Source organism: Melospiza georgiana, chromosome 4 (assembly GCF_028018845.1).
Source record: "Melospiza georgiana isolate bMelGeo1 chromosome 4, bMelGeo1.pri, whole genome shotgun sequence".
Taxonomy (NCBI): domain Eukaryota; kingdom Metazoa; phylum Chordata; class Aves; order Passeriformes; family Passerellidae; genus Melospiza; species Melospiza georgiana.
This window is the reverse complement of record NC_080433.1, coordinates 28,063,358-28,079,657: the sequence shown is the minus strand read 5'-3', so window position 1 is coordinate 28,079,657 and position 16,300 is coordinate 28,063,358. Positions and strand designations below refer to the sequence as shown.

The following is a 16,300-nucleotide window of genomic DNA, read 5'->3' as shown; positions in this document are numbered from 1 at the left end:
TCATTTTCCATTTAACTGCTCTTTGTAGTTTGCTGCCTGAGAATTTTGGGTATGTCTCTTTCCTATGAAAGTCATTCTGAATCGTTGGTACATATCCTAAAGCCATAATATTCTCTTTATATCTGTCTAATCACTTGCCATAAAATTATGTTGCCATTAACATTTTTTTATTATTTGACCTAATTTTTTTACAATTCATAGAAAACACTATTTTCTAAAGCCAGGAAGTGGCTGCAGACAAATGAAAAGTAAACAAAATAAAGCTAAAGGAAGCTGGCAGTCTCTGTGCTGAATCTGTTTCCTAATTTAGTATTGTTTTGACTTTGACAAATTAATGATCAGTAAAGGAAAAATACAACCAGTCTTACAGCTATGAATTCCAGTATTTGAGTGGGAATTTAAAGGGAAGTGAGGAGGATGAGATGATTTCTCCACGTCAGGTTGTATCCCTAGCATGGAGACTGTGGCAAGGGCATCAAGTTGTCCAACTGCCCCCTAGAACACCTCCAGGAGGGGAAAGCACTGCCTTTTGAGAAGGCATAATTCAGTCCTTTCTCCCCTTTGTCTGTGGAGGGCAAGGAGATTACTAGCCAGCCTGTAGCACCTGTGGACAAGGAGGGAATACAGCCATGCTGTCATCTATTCTCTACACATTTGTGTCCCAACAAAGTCAGACGGCACAAAGTGCCCATTTGCCCACTCAATTTGAATTGCATACCCACACCACCAAGGGAAGCGATGCATGTCATCAGTCAAATACAACAAGTGCTGTTCTGTCTAAAGGGGTACATTGTATGTCATGACATGGTAATGTCATGGGGTCCATTTTTGATACCTGGGCAAGATGTTCTGTCATTATCCCTGATATCTGCCAGTCAGTGTCAGTCTTGCGGAAAGGTTCGCTCAGTTTGCTCAGATTAAGTGTATCCCAAAGGTATGAACATCTGGTGTCACATGCAATGTGACTTTTAGCAAAACATCTTGCACTTAATCTTCTTTGCTCTAAAAATTATGTATATTTAAGAAAAACATATATACTTTTACCTGTGTCTTTTTTATTTCCTATATTATTAGAGCAGCTTTAATCTTATATTTCGAAGAAAAACTGGTTATGCATGCAACAGCAGCATGAAAAGAGCGATATAATCTAGACACGGATCCACAGACTTCAACATCAAAATAAAAGTCATGTGCAAAACATACTCTTGGTTTTCTACACAAAAGCCACAACTAAGGCTTATACCTCTCTCCTTGGAGGATCTACCCAGTGGCTGTGATATCTCCATTCAATCGGACTGGGCAGGAAATCCCAGAATCCTGGAGGGATGTATCTGCTCCATCTCATCCATGAGTCATCCAGGATGAAGGGGTCACAATGGCAAAAGTTCATGTGTTCCCATTATGTTCCCACACAAACACCTCTGAGTGAAGGCCCTGAGGCACGCGGCTCCCTGGCACAGCCTGCAGCAGGATAACACCTGTCCCATCACCACCGCGGCTGCATTTCCCTCCCCTCTCTCTGCTCTGGCTGCCTCCCAGCCCCAAGCCACCCTAAACCAACCCAGAACTGCACAGCACCACCCTTTTCTGCCACAGCCCACAAGCACCACCGAACACCACCCATGTTTACAGGATAAGAGCCTGTGGCTTCACCACCAAACCCCAACAGGAAGACACCTCACTTTCCTGCACCATTGCACCGGGTGAGCTGGGGAGGAACTGAGCAATGGTGGCTGGGGATGGCCACTTGTGGTGATGCCTTGGAGGAGCTGGTGTGTGTGAGCTGTGCCCAGAGCAGCCGTTCCAGGTGTGCAGGAACACCACCTGGCTGGCGGTGGGCAAAACAGGCGGGGTGCAGATCTGGCTGCCTGCACACGGCCTCACGGGCTGATGGTGGAAAGCGATGCCCTCAGTCAGGCTCTCAAAATAAGGGCAAAAAACCAGAAACAGCAGAAGGGATGGAACTGAGGCAACAAAGGGAAGTAATGAGAGGAGGGGAGTGTGCTGCTGAATGACTCAGTTATGCTTTAAATGTCGTTTTTTTTTGCAGTTTACATTGTTGGAATGTGCAATCAATTCACCATTACTGAATGCAATTCTCTGCTCACGGTGTTGCAACTTGTATGTGAATTTTAATCTTGAAAGGATTCATGTGCAGGGAGAGGGAGGGAGCTGGTAGTTTGGATTGTATTGCTAATATATTTAATAAAACTAATATAAAGTAACATCACAGAGTTTTACTGAAAGAACATCTAAACTGAATGACAAATAGGAAAGCAACAGTAGAAGGAATTGTGTGTGCTCAGTTCTTCTCAAAGTTGTGCAACAGAAAGATGCTGAGCTTCAACCACTGTATTTCAGTTTTGTCTTCTGTGCAGTGCAGGTTGTTTCTTCTCACTTCTCTGGTTATGAGGGTTCCAGTTTTTCAATAACAGTGGGGAGTTTTGACTGTAGAAAAGCAGATTTTTTATGGATAAAATCATGTGACATAAGCATACAGGCACGCGTGCACATATAAACAAATTTTCAGATCTGGAGATGTAAATTGAGCAGGAGACTGCTATCTTCTGTGCTATGGATATCCCAATAAAACATATCAAGCAGCAGAAGAAATGGAACAGTATTACAGGTAAAAATTATAACACATTAATGGTCTAAATTGTCAGGAAAATCCACAGAAGCAAAAGCTTGAGGCTTGGAAATTTTAAAAGGTATTTTATGGACATACAGCTCCCCTCCTATTCAAAGTCTCATAGGCTTAGGAAGAACCCCAGTCTCAATTCCAGGGTCCTCTCCAAAAAGGCATTACAAGTATTCCTCAGTTTCTTCACTGCTCATAAAGCTCTATAATGGGTCTGGGATCCAGATTCAGAGGGCTTAATATCACATAAGTCTTTATTCTTCCTACTGCATGGACATCTCAAGAGTCCTAGCATAAGTCAAAGAACAAGAGGAGACACATGAATTTAGATTGACATTATAACCTCTGAATGTGGGCCCTGTCAGTGATCTCTGACATCTCTGGATACAAATGACACATCTCAAAAGACCACTACTTGTCAAGGCAAAGTTTTTTTACATGGCTCACTAAAGAGAAAATCAGCATTACAGTCTTAATCCTGAACTTTTTGACTCCTGCAATTTTCATAAAGCTTGTGATTACAAGGATTGGATGTGATCTGCCAGGGTAAATAATATACAGATACCTGCCACAGTAACCAGATGGATGCCAGCTGTCTCTGCCAGCACTGCTTTATAAAGGATAATCCCTATCCTTGAGTGGAACACATTAACATGCTTTCACTTCATCAGATCAAAAAGCTGTCTCTCAGCAGGTACTTAATGCAGAAGAGACAATTCCATTGAGAGAATGTCCTCCAGTTTCACCTGCCAGTATCTTCCAATGATTTGAAAGTCATGTCATCTTCAGATTTGCAGTCTGGACAGTGCTGAACACTAAAGCTTGGTCCAGTTAATGCATACAGCCACACTGATCTTGATCATCAAACATGAGCAGTCAAGGCAACTCAATTGACTTAACTATGGTTATGTTTTTCTCGATGTACAGATAATAGAGCTCAGCAGAGAGGACTGAAACCTAAGGGAGCAGAATATTAGTATCCAAGAACACATATCCACTGCATCCAGGAATCCCTTTAGTACTCATTTCTCCTCTTTCCTCTATATTACAGTGTAGGGAACAGCCAAGGAACATATTCCAGCTCTTTGACAGCCCCGGGAAGCTAATCTGTGTAAGGGTGGTAACAACACTGTTAAACAATTCATAAACACTGGAGAATGCTGAAGAGCAAAAGGTCTGAGTACAGATGATACCATCTCACCAGGATGCCATATGCATAATACTTGCACAGAGAGTACCTGGTCTCAGTTGGTAAATTAAGTATTTCAGAAAGTATCTTTGAAATTCTGTTTTGTTTTGTTTTGTTTTTATTTAGCTCAATACATGGAATAAATTAACATCAGCTCTACGAAACTCATGACTCATAGAAGCTATCAATTTTTTGAGGAGCCCTAAATATTTGACTGAGTTCTATTAAAGCCAGTGGGCTTTTTTACCCTGAGTGTCTCTATGCCAGACAGAAAATAAGTTGTGCTGTTTTGAAAGTTCATGGTAAAATTGATCCTAAAAAATGCACCAAATTTTATAATAATTTTTTGCTGCTTGCATGTTGCAATCTTTTAAGATAATTTTCCAACACACATTGACTTCAGGAAGGTAAACCTCCTGAAATTACTGGCTTTTTGTTGTTATTGTGAAAATCTGTATAGTTTAGATTTGGTACAACATATCCTCCAATATTGTTTTGCAAATTAGAGCCTTGTCCTATTTCCTTTGAAGCTGGCTAGCAGAAGTCTGCTGGTTTCAATGGGAGGATAATTCCCTTTTGTGAACAAGGAAAAGCAGTTATGTAAAATAACACTGTCAGAAATTAAGAATTCCCCAGTGGTGTCTATAAACTCAAAGAATTGAAATTCTTACGAAATGTTTATCTCAGAAACAATGAAACACTACATGTTTTACACAGACTTGCTAAAAATTGCAAGGAAACATCTCTGTGTGTTGGTGATAGTCAAATATATGTATACTTTATGTTTATCATTATTTTCAATTATCATTGCTATTACACATGAGCACAGAAAGCTTCTTTTGTCCAGTTCCAATTTACATATCTAATTTTTCAATGCCCACTGGCTTCACATTTAAGAGCATGGAAATTTAAAAGGAAAAGTGGTATTTCTTATGTTACATAGTAGCTGTGCTTATTGCATTACAAAATCAGCAGTTTTAATTTTGGAGTTTCTCATAATTTCTATAAATCATTGCTGTATATTGGATTGTGATTGGATATCTCTCCAATCACAATCCAATATATAGCACTGACTTATGACATATTTCCTTGAAACTGATGACTTCCATGAAAATGATTACGTATGCTTCCAAGCAGCTAGAAGGGACCACTCCTGGGGGTATTAACAATGCTCATGAGTACAACATAATGAAACCTCTTTTCATCGTGGGCATTCATGCTTTTCTGCTATTCAAGAGGTATAAAGGACCTAAATACAGGCTATATGAGTTACAGCCCGAAGGGAGCTTCCAGACTGTCTGACAATCACAGCTGGACACCTCCCGCCCTGCTGCCTCGGGGAGGCCCCAGCCAGCCCTGAGCTGCTCCTGCAGCACCCTCAGTTGGCACAGGTCAGAGCAGGACCCAGGCCGCTCCCCTCTTTGGTGGGACCAGGGCTTGCACTGGACATGCAAACACTAGGCAGTTGTCACTGTCATCCTGACAGACTGCTGCACCCCTGGCACCCAGCAAGACCGGGACTCTGATTTAATCTACTTAAGTGAAGTTGCGCAGAGGTGAACACACGCCAGGACAATCTCTCACCTCTCCTGGCAGGCAGTCATGGGCACCCTTCATGTGCCCTGTGCTGCCAAGCCCCTCTCCTAGGCCCCTTCTGCCTCTTGCTGCTGCTGCATTCCCATCCCTGTGCCAGTCCTTACTTGCAGCAGGTCTGTCCTGCATTCCAACACATGGATGTATCTTGAGGCAGCCTCTCAAATGTGAGAAGAGCTATGTAAGTGGGTTTCAAGCTGGGGGCATGGAAGTCAGCCAGGGCAGTAGCAGATGTCCCGCTGTCCCTCTCCTGCATGTTCAGGTAGCCCAGGCATTGCATTTTCTGCGCCAGCTGGGGGAAATGCCACAGCACTTCAGAGCATAAAAACAACAAAAACCTTCAAGCTACAAATGTCATCTTGCTTCTTACAAAGAGAAGACCACAGAATTTTTGTGCTTTCCACATTTAAGATAAAGGAAGGGGTTACAGGAAGAAAACATTTGTTTTTTGTTTTTTTTTTTTTTATTGTAACAGAGTGAAACTTCCTTTACCTTTCCTGCTTTGGAACAGCCACTTTCTGGTGCATTCTGTGAAAGAGATGTTAGATTCCATGCTCCCAGACTTCGATCAATATCGGGCTTCCAAAGATCAAGAAGCCAGCATAGATGTTTCTTCTGAATGCTGCAGGTTTCTTTCTGTCTTTTCCAACCCTTCTGGCATGGTGCTGGCTCCTCCCAGGAATGGGGTACTGCACTAGGCAGACTTGCCTTGAGACAGCTGGACACTTTTGCTGATCCTAAAATGAAGGTGTAGTGATGTAATTAGAGAGAAACTTCTGTTTTTAAATTCAAGTCAGAGAAGCTAAGGCTGCAACCTCAGGGCAGAGTGTTCACAGTCTCAGGAAGAAACCTTGCAGAAATCCAGCTTTACACACAGGCCCAGTGAGTTAGAGAAACCAAACAAGCATCCTCACCAAAGCTGGTGCCTGGGTATCCCCCCATCACCTTGACACTCCAGAATTAGTTGCCTTTGACAGACCTGAGCCTTTGCAGGAGCCAGCCCGTAAAACTGTATGAGCACATGGATCAGCTTCTGTGCTAGCACTCCCACAGAGGGATGGGGCTATTGGCTCCTGAAATTCTGTGCCTTGATATTGCTGTGACCACAGAGTGGAAGCCAAGATTTCCAAAGGTCTGTGTGTTATCTTTGCAGAACAGACAACCCGCTACTGTAATCTGCACTTTAAGAACATTCGGTGGGGAGGAGACACTGAACCAGGGCTCTCACTTGAAAGCCTTTGTGTTGTTCCAGAAAACTGGCCATAGTGGAGAATTCCAGATTGATTCCACCCCATGTAAATTTCCCATTTCTGCTACAAGTGACCATCTGCCTTCTCTGGCCATGAACTTGGGGATGGCTTCTTTTCTAAAGGGAACAAATGATTCATCTTAACCTCAGTAAAATTTGTATATCTGTGCTGGTTTAAGTATTCAAGCTGTCTTTGAAAGAAATAACCCTTAGTTTAAAATGAAGAAAGCATAAAACCGATGCATTCGTTGTATTTCAAAGATCCCGAAAGCAGACATGAGGTGTTCCTCAGCTCTTGGCGCAGATTTGCAAGTGAACCACAGCAGGACTGGGCCCAGGAAGGTTCCTCACCTGCAAAAACTTTGTGGAGCAGGCAAACAGTGCCTGCCCATGCCAAGGACAGGCGGCACCTGGGTGTGACTGAGTTTTTCTGCCAGCTCCACCAACATGGAAACCCGACAGGAAACCCTCGCCCGCTTCGTGAATGGGGAAAATTAGAGGTTTTCTGGAAAAACTTTCCAGACCTGTATTTGGTGTAGGCTTTCTCCAGTCCCTGCCCGTCGTCCCTGCAGGTGCACACACCAGACCCGCGGGGCCGGGGCCGGTGCTTCGCTTCGCTTCGCCTCGCCTCAGCCCGGGGCCGCGGGGCCCAGGGGCTCAGCCCAGGGCCGCGGAGGCGCGGGGCTCGGCCCCGCTGAGGCGCCTTCCAGCGGCCCGGGAGAGCCGCGGCGGAACCTGCACGGCCCCGGCAGACAAAGCAGTGCCCCTAGCAGCAATCCCCGGCGCTGCCACCCCCGCCCCATCCGCGGCTCTCGGGGCGGGGCGGGGCGGGGCGGGCCGGGCGGAGGAGCCGCCCCACGCCGGTGCCGCTGCCGGGGCGGGCGGCGGGGAAGGGGCGGAGAGCGGGGGCGCCGCCACCGCCCCCTGGCCCGCCCCGCCCCGCCCGCCGCGCCCCGTGGTGCCGGCGCGGGCGCGGGGCCGAGGCAGAGGCGGTGAGGCCAGCGGGGCGCTTGTACCGCGCCCGCTGCCGCTGGGCATGGAGGGCGCCGAGGCGGCCGCCCGTGCCAGCAGCAGTTCCAGCTCCAGCCCCGCGCCGCCCCGCTGCTCCTCCTGCGGCCCCGGCCCGCCCGGCGGCGAGGCGGCGGCGGCGGCCATGGAGGAGCCGGTCCGGGCGGCTCCGTCCCCGGAGGTAACGGCGGCGAGGAAGCAGCAGGGGGTGAAACGGCATCACCACAAGCACAACCTGAAGCATCGCTACGAGCTGCAGGAGACCTTGGGCAAAGGCACCTATGGCAAAGTCAAGCGGGCCATCGAGAGGTTCTCTGGCAGAGTGGTAAGGCAACAGAGCGGCTTCTCTCTGCCTCTTTCTCTTATATACACTATTATATATACAGGTGTATATATAAGATCATATTCCAGCACCGATTTCGGAACAGAGCTGGCCGGGTGCATCCGTCCTGTGTACGGGGCCGGCGGGTGGTGCCAAGGCGGGGACCCGCTCAGCATCGCACCCGTGCCTGCGGTCCGCGGCTTTGTTCAACCCTGCAGAGAGACTTTCAGCTGAGAGGAGTGGTAGAGGCATTGTAGTAGCGCATTGGTACATTTTGGAGAGATGTGTTATTATTGGAAAATTAGGGTGACTTACTTTTTTTTCTGATTTTTTTCTTTTTTTTTTTTTTTTTTTTTTTTTAACACGCGTGTCCACTGTGAATAGTTTTTTGCCCAGTGGAAATTCACGTTTTGGAGAAACCTGTCACATGCCCTGGCTAACCAGCGCTGCTCACAAAGTACTGTCAGAAGGGAAAACGTTCGCTTCTCTGGTTAAAAATGCTGTGATTCCCTCATACTTCTGTGAGCTGAACTTTGCTGACACCTAAAAAAAATGCAGGGACTGCAGCCCACCCCATTGGTTTTTATGATCCATTTCACTGCTCTGGTACTGGCTGGCTTGAGACTTCAAGCAGCCTGGGGATTGTCCATCAATAACTCAGCTTCAGCATTTCCTCACTGGTGCAGCGCTCCAGCCGGGCGCAGAAATGCAATTGAAGCAACGTACACGTTAGTCAGAATTATTGTCATTTTTCCTTCCCAGAAATACATAACTATCCACAGAGGGCAGGGGAATGAGAGGTGGGCATTTTTGTGTTAAAGAGATAGGGTTTTTTTTACAGAGGTCTTTGTCCTGAAGTGCACTATACGAGTTTTCACTGGACTTCATCTAAAAGTGAGGCATTTCCCTGGTGATGTTACATTTACCTTTCCCTTTCGGTTGCTGGGGAGCTCAGCACGCACCCAGAGGCAGAAGGGCCTGTAAAAGAAAATGAAATTTCAGATGCTATGACTTTAATAAGGAACACTTTGCAACTGAATATCTTTGTGTTGACAGTGAAAATGAGAGTTCTGGCCAAGTTGTAGTCATATCATATATGCTTTCAGTTTATTAGCTCATTTGGAGGCTGGCTGAAGAGAAACCAGAGATGGACATCTCTGCACATGCTCACTCTAAGTCCATGATTTTTAAAGTTTGCTGTCTTGGCTGTTTTACGACTTCAGGCTAACAAAAGCTTCAGGGCTATATTATATGCTTACTATTATTTTTTAAGTAGATTAGTTTTGAGTTGCATTGTAAAATGTAGTGAATAAGCAAATAAGTTGAAAAGATCTCTTTTCAAGGAGTTGAGAAATAAACAAAAAAAGGGTGGCATTAATGTACCATGAGATTTGGGTTTGGAAAGAGCTCTCACAGAGGAAGGGATGTAGAGTAGGTAGATGTGTGTCTCATCTAACTTAACAACACGCTAGGTCTTTCCATATTTTGCTAACTGTCAAGCTCTTCAGCTGCACAGTTAGAGTATACTTTGATGTTATCATCAACTGAATTTGTATGGCCAATGCCATCTTGAAATGGAGAGAGTGAAAATCAGAATACCTACGCAATCTTAAATGCAATAAAAATATATCATTTGCTGTATCAGCTGGTATGTAGAAGCTGAACAAGTCCTTAGCAGGGTGTGAGTTTTTTACTGGAGTAATGCAAGCCTTGGCGTGTGGCACTCCGTAATTATTAACTAGTCTGCAGGCGAGCTCTGGCGTAACGTGTCTATTTGAACTGTAACATCTGTGAGTGTATGTAAAATGTCCAGAGTTTGTCTGCTTGCAGAATAAAAGCTAGTTGTCAGGAATCCAGCCAGATCTCGGTGAATGGAAAACGCTTCTTGTTTTCTGACAGTTCCCTTGTCTGACTGTTATTGATCACTGTGAACACTGATTCCTTTCCATGGGTGAGATTAGAGAACTGACTGGAGATGACTGATCAGAGAGCAGCAGTTTTTCTTTGCTTTTTCCACTCATCTTTCTCTTCCCTTTCCTCTTCTCAGTTCTTTTTAGGGGCAGTGTTTGTGTTATCCATGAGCAGGTTGGACCAGATGCTGCCGTGTCCAGCAGGGAATGTGATGTGGCCGGCACTGTCTCTTGCACCATGTCCAATGCCAATCCTATTGCAACCAGCAGCAAGAGTCCTAAGGGTGCTCTTGTGCAGGCTGTTTGCTTCCTGCTCTGTTACTGGTTTAGCTGATCGTCACTTTCTTTACTCAGTGGTAAGCAGGTATTTAAATCTGAATGGTAACAGATTGCAAAGCTGGACCTTGTGTTCCCATTCATCAGTCTTGTTCAAGCAATTCTCCTGTTTAGCCTTTCCACTTCTCTTCTCTGTCAAGAATTTCTTTAGCTGTATGGAATTTAATAAAGAGGTTTACGTGATTAGCCACGCTTTTAATATGAAGCACAAACGTTGAATTTGTTGTCATCTATATAAACAGAGCTCAGAAATGAAATAAACTGTTAGGTTTGGGTAAATAAAGTAAAACCAAGGTGAGAAGGCAGTTCAGTGCAAAGTACAGATGTGCTTTAATGCTATGCCATTGGAAATCAGTAGCAGGATTTCTGTTGACTTAAATGAAATTAGTATTTGGCATGTGTTAGCAGGTTACAGGTTTATTCAAATTGTTATTCCTCTTAACTTTAACTTTGTTGTCTTTCCTTGTAATGCAGTGAGACGTGATCATAAAGTTTCCTGCCATAAAGCTCCAGGGTAGATTGTATGATACATTGGTTTGTTACTGGAAACAACTTAGGTGAATTTGTGCATTAGTTACCACAGTGACTACAGACAGTATTGCATGCTGCATGGAGCAGTTAAAATATTGCCCAGTATATGATGTATGAGGTGCCTAATTTTGCCAGCAAGGTTTCTTCATTTGTGCTGTCTCAGTATACACAGTTGTAACTTTTGACATTTTAAATTAAGGCACCTGTAAGCAACACTCACGTTTCTGTGGGTGTTTTTTCCACTTGTCATCTTGCACATGTTAAACCAAAGAACGGAACTTTTGTTAGTGTTATGTATTCAATGTTTGTTAGCCAAGAAATCCACAGGTACGCTTATTTCAGCCTTATTTAAGGTGTGTATTGACCACCTCTGGCTGATTCTGTGCATGGTGCCTGAAGATGGTAAATGCTGCTGGATTCTTCTTTGAGTAGATGATTCCACTGGAGTAAATAGTCAATAGAATGCAGATTTCGATTACAGATAGGTGTTTTCTGTTTGCTGTTTGCCAAAGCCAGGAAGTTTGTCTGCCTTTCTCTCCCTAGCCTGCGCTTGGGAGGTGATGGGGAGTAGCTGCAGGAGCCTGCCTCCCCTCTTCCTTCATGTTCCTCTTTCTGCCTGAGCCACTACATCTTTTCTTCCTCCTCACCAGCAGGTGGAGGAAGCACTATTCTCCTCCAGCCGTTCCTCCGGAAAGTTAATTCTTTTGGGAATTGATGACAAGCAGCAGCCCAGCATGGAGAGCAGGCACATGGTGCATATTTGGACAGCCATGTTATGTGTGGTGGCTGCCGTGTGTTATTTATCTCTTTTGCATAATAAGTGCGGGTAGAAGGATGTTGCCAAATGTAATTGGTTTCTGGATCAAAATCTTGTAAAAAACCCTCAAACTTTAGAGCAACCAAATATTTTATTTACAACTGCAGTGCAAGTCTTCACTTTGACACAGGTCTGGTTCTTGATGAGTTTGAAGGGTCGCACAGGGTCTTTGAAACCTGGAACAGCAACAGATTACATGAAAGGAGGACTTTTGCTTTGCTGATTGTACTTCTCCATATCATGACAAAACCAAAATTTGAATATCCACAATTATGGCTCTGTCATGTCAGTAATTAAGGCCTTGTTGGGCACACAACCATTTCTTTGGAGTGTGGTTTTTATAAGTTCCATATAATAGGATAAAAGTGTGTTGATGGGTCACTGAGGGCAGTGAAAGCCAGGTGAAATATTTGTTCTCTCACCTGTGCTGCCAATATCACAGAAAATGTGAGTATCCCTCTGATGCATGTGATTCTTTTATCTTTAATAATATATTTCCATTTTTTGCCCTGAGAATTTCTCCAGTTAGCACTTGGGTCACTGCTTCATATTGATTTTTATCTCGATTGCTTGGTTTGCATCCTCTGCGGGATAATGTCCAAATCTGAGACAGAATCTGTTTATTTCTTTTGAGGTTCTTGTTGCTCTTACTAAGACGTCTTCCTTTGTGGCAGACACAGGAATAAGTATCTACACAATGCTGATGTGATGTGAAGTGTCTGTACAGTACTTTCTTAGCAGGTTCCTGATTCATGAGTGTGGCTTCCACAGCTCTAATAATACACGTCAATTATAGTATTAATAGCTTGCATTACTACCACATTTTATGCATGAGAAAGGAAAAACTTGTCAATTAAAGCCAAAATCAGCAGAAGTTTCAGCTAGTTTTGAGTGCACAACCAAGTACCTGATTTGTCCCGACACGTAGACTATGTAACATCAAGGTCCTGTGGATGACACCCTCCTCTTGCAGCACTCAGCCTGTCCTGCCTCCTGGCCTCTCTCTTTACCCGGGGCTTTTGTCCCTGTGTGACATCCAGCTTTGGTCTCCATTGCTGGCCCTTTTGTGCTGCGCTGCCTCCTGCTTTGTTGTGCGTGCCAGCGTGATGACCCGCGCAGGGTGTGCGGCTCTGCTCCCTGCTCTGGCAGCTGCCAGCAGGGTCTGTGCAGCCTCTGCTGCCAGAGCAGGGCACCTCTCCTGCCACGTCACATGGGGGTCAGAGGTTCTTCAGGGCAGAAGGGATTCTTGCAAAATATGTAGCCTAAATCTTATGCATGTGCATATGTATTTATTTATTTATTTAAGATGTTCAGACTGAGTTCCTTTAGGGACTTGTAATGTGACTAAATCTGGACAGTGTTTTCATGGTCCTGAAGGCATGTTAGTGAAACTCGGGTCATCCTCTGCATGCATGGAAATTCTAGACCTGGAATGAATAGAAGTTGGAAAGAGTATATGGGCTTGAAAACAGTTTTGCTGTTAATTTGTTATTTTTTCCACCCTTAACTATTATATATGTTCCCAGATTGTGGTTTAAAAAAAAAGCAGCAAATGGAAAGAAAACCACTGGAATTATTCTAATGTAATTCACAGTGAATATTGTGGGCTTTATTACCATAGGAGTTACTACCTGGTTGTATCAAATTGCTGCAGTCTTCATATAAACACTTGCATAATTGAAATGCCAAAGAAGACCTTAACATTAAGGGGTGCAGACAGAAATAGCTGATTACAGCATGAAGGTCATCAGGAGCATGGTACTAGAACAGATTACTAGTTTTCTGCACTGAGAATTTCTGTTGGAGAAGCAGATTTGTTCAGGGAAATATGGGTCAGTGGTATGAAAGTCTGAATTAATGACTAGCCAGTAAGGGGTCATCTGAATTTATTCGTTTGTCAAGTCTTTTCCTAAATTAGAGAACAGCATGTTCTTTGAGCTTTGAGTAAAGATCAAATGATATTTTCTCAATGATGTTGCACTTCCTTACAGATGAAGAAATTAAAAGTTTCCAAGAGACTGTTGCCTTATTTTTTTTCTTCTGCATTGGATTGAGCAATTTTGGGCCGATAATAAACTTCCCTGTGTCTCAGTGTATTCCTTTCTGGAAGGGTTAATATGGGAAAGTTAGACTAATGAGCAGGGCACATTTTGGCTTGATGCATACTTAGTGTGATTCCCTCTACATGTGAAATTTCACAACAGAATTTGAGCCAATGTTTTTAATGCAGCTTTCAGTAAAAACGCTATAAAATGCCTAAGTGTTTTTACAAATGGTTTCACAGCACCATGTGCTAGGTAACACAAGAAAATGGAAATTGCTTGTACAAAGTCTTTAATTAAATATTGCTAAAATGTACTGCATTTTTTAGTGGCATGTGTTCTAAAAATTATTATTTTTTAGGAACCGCAGTGTGGATTTGCCGTGTGGAGACAGTTATTGTATGTACTGTAGTTCGAGGTCATGCATGTTGAATGAAACTGTGTGGAATGTGCAGTTCTTGTGAACAATTGTTTATTCTTTACAGAACTGTAATTGTAGTTAGTCTGTGTTTTGTCTGGTAAATAAGTAACTGGAGAGCCTCTGCTGAAGTGAGGAATTGGGAGGAGGCACCCAGTGGGGCAACAGCAGTGCCAAGCAAGAATGACAACTGCGTGGGTTGAAAACCAGCTCTGGATATATCAGCCCTGAATACCAGCAGGTGAACATGTGTATAGCCATGATTATCCAAATGTAGAGCCTATGGGACATGTTTTCAAAAGCTGCGTACCAGGCATTTGGAAACTGGTTGATGACTTTTGGTTTGACATGGGCATCTGCCTGGTTCTAGTCTCTCCCTCCTGTATGCACTCATGTACCCTCTGTCTACATGAACTGGGATGCTGATGTCAAAGCTCCTCCTCTTGCTTGCAACTGTGCTCCTCTCAGCAAGACACTGTTCTCCTTACTGATGTCTTTTATGTTTTCCTCTAAAAAGCGGGACGAAACAATGCTTTCTGCTACAGCTCTGAACTATTCTCTGAAGCTAGAGGTTTGCCTCCAGGCTTTGGGTGGGATAGGAGCATGGATAGCAAAAGCCATTGGTGGCTCCTCAGTGTGCTGGCCTGAGCCTTAGCAGCTCCTGACCTGGGATAGGCTGGAGGCAACCAGCGTCCATCTCGGGTGTTCTGTGTTGATGGTTTCACACGACCAGTGATGGGCACATTGGCATGGGACCTACAAGAGCATGTCCTTCTTGCCTCCTCCCTAAATTGCCCAGGTGTGCACCAGACACTTTATAGAAAAACCTCGTCATTAGCACTGATGGGTCAATGTACTTAGGATAGTTGATATGTAAGAGGAAATGTCTCAGATAAAAAGGTCTCCAACTAAATATGTAAATGATATTTGTCAGTGTTTCCCTCAAATATCTTTCAGCAGATGTGAATACCATGTGTATCCATTTAATAAACTAAACTCAAAATAATTTCCACTTTGCTAGATATATAGGGAATAGCTGGGGAGGGTGGGGAGTGAACTACAAAGGAAGGTAAAAACTGCATATGTGTGTTGTTATATTTGATGACCGATTCATTAAAGCCATAAGTGTATCCAGGCTTTCAATAGTCTTCTCCTGCTGTTGCTTCCTGTACTCCCTGGCTACAAAATCAGTCTCTATGGCTTTCATTCCTCTTACCCACATGAAAGACTTTGAGCATCTGCAAGTTATGATTTGAGAAGTATCTGCTTTTAAACAGAATATATTTTATCACCATGTCTTCACAGGCAGCATAGTACGTTGTATAAATTAGGGGATCCTAGACCTTTGAACACTCGAAGGCTGGGTGAGGTACTCCATGTGTGTACTGTGTCTGGCCATACCCCTCAAACATCCTGGACCCACACCAAAAATGCTAGATGTTTAGTGGGTGTGGAGGCCCTCCTGTAACCTTTACTGTGTGCTGCAAAGCATGGAGGGGGCAAGGTTGTAACCATCCCTCGATCTTCCATGGTTCTTGTACTCTTACTTGAGCTCCACAATTTCTCTATTTTCAACTACAGACCATGGGCCAATCCTCAGTTCAGTTTGTTAAACTGTTGCATGATATAAGCTCATTGTGTCCCTCAGCTCTCCAAAGACCGAACTTCCTTAGCTCTGATGGTTTATGAGCCATCAGTCATTAAAGCTGCCATTGGTCCATGATGTGATGGAAGTCCTGGGTCTTGCTCAAGTATGGACTTTTCCAGGAACCACCCATTGAAGTATTTTATTCACTTGAAAAAAACTCTGTCACAGGACAGCTGTGGGACAAGGGGTTAGCATGGCTGGCCTGTGTGAAACCATCCTGGCCAGTTGTAGATGAATGTGAAAATCACAAAATAAATGCTGGTCTTGTTTTTTATAAATATTAAGAAAACTGCAGCTGAGATTGCTGAGTTTAACATGCTCCTAATGTAACTCTTAATTTCTGGATTCCACCTCAGCCTTCCCTTCTCACTGTCAGCATTTCCCACTTCACCTCACCACACCTTCAGCATGGTGCCTGAGAGCGCTTGCTGCTTTGTCCCTGGGACGCTAGCCTGGTGAAGGGGAGGGTCTGCTGCACCTAGTGTGGGGCTGGCTGCCTCTGTGACAGGGCATTGATGTTTCGCAGGCTGTGCTTCCCCTGTTGCCGCGCCTTCCTGGGGAACATTGGTGATCCCAGAGCCCCTCGGTGACTCTGG

The 16,300-nt window shown here is 44.3% G+C and overlaps 1 protein-coding gene across 1 annotated transcript in view; it reads left to right on the top strand.

Moving 5' to 3' along the window:
* The first annotated feature begins 7,708 nt into the window (after positions 1-7,708).
* The window catches only part of NUAK1 (NUAK family kinase 1), a 47,229-nt gene continuing 38,637 nt past the window's right edge, over positions 7,709-16,300 (top strand). Inside the window, exon 1 of the mRNA XM_058023350.1 lies at positions 7,709-8,005. Coding sequence (XP_057879333.1) covers positions 7,709-8,005 — 297 coding nt within the window. The remainder of the gene's footprint in view (positions 8,006-16,300) is intronic.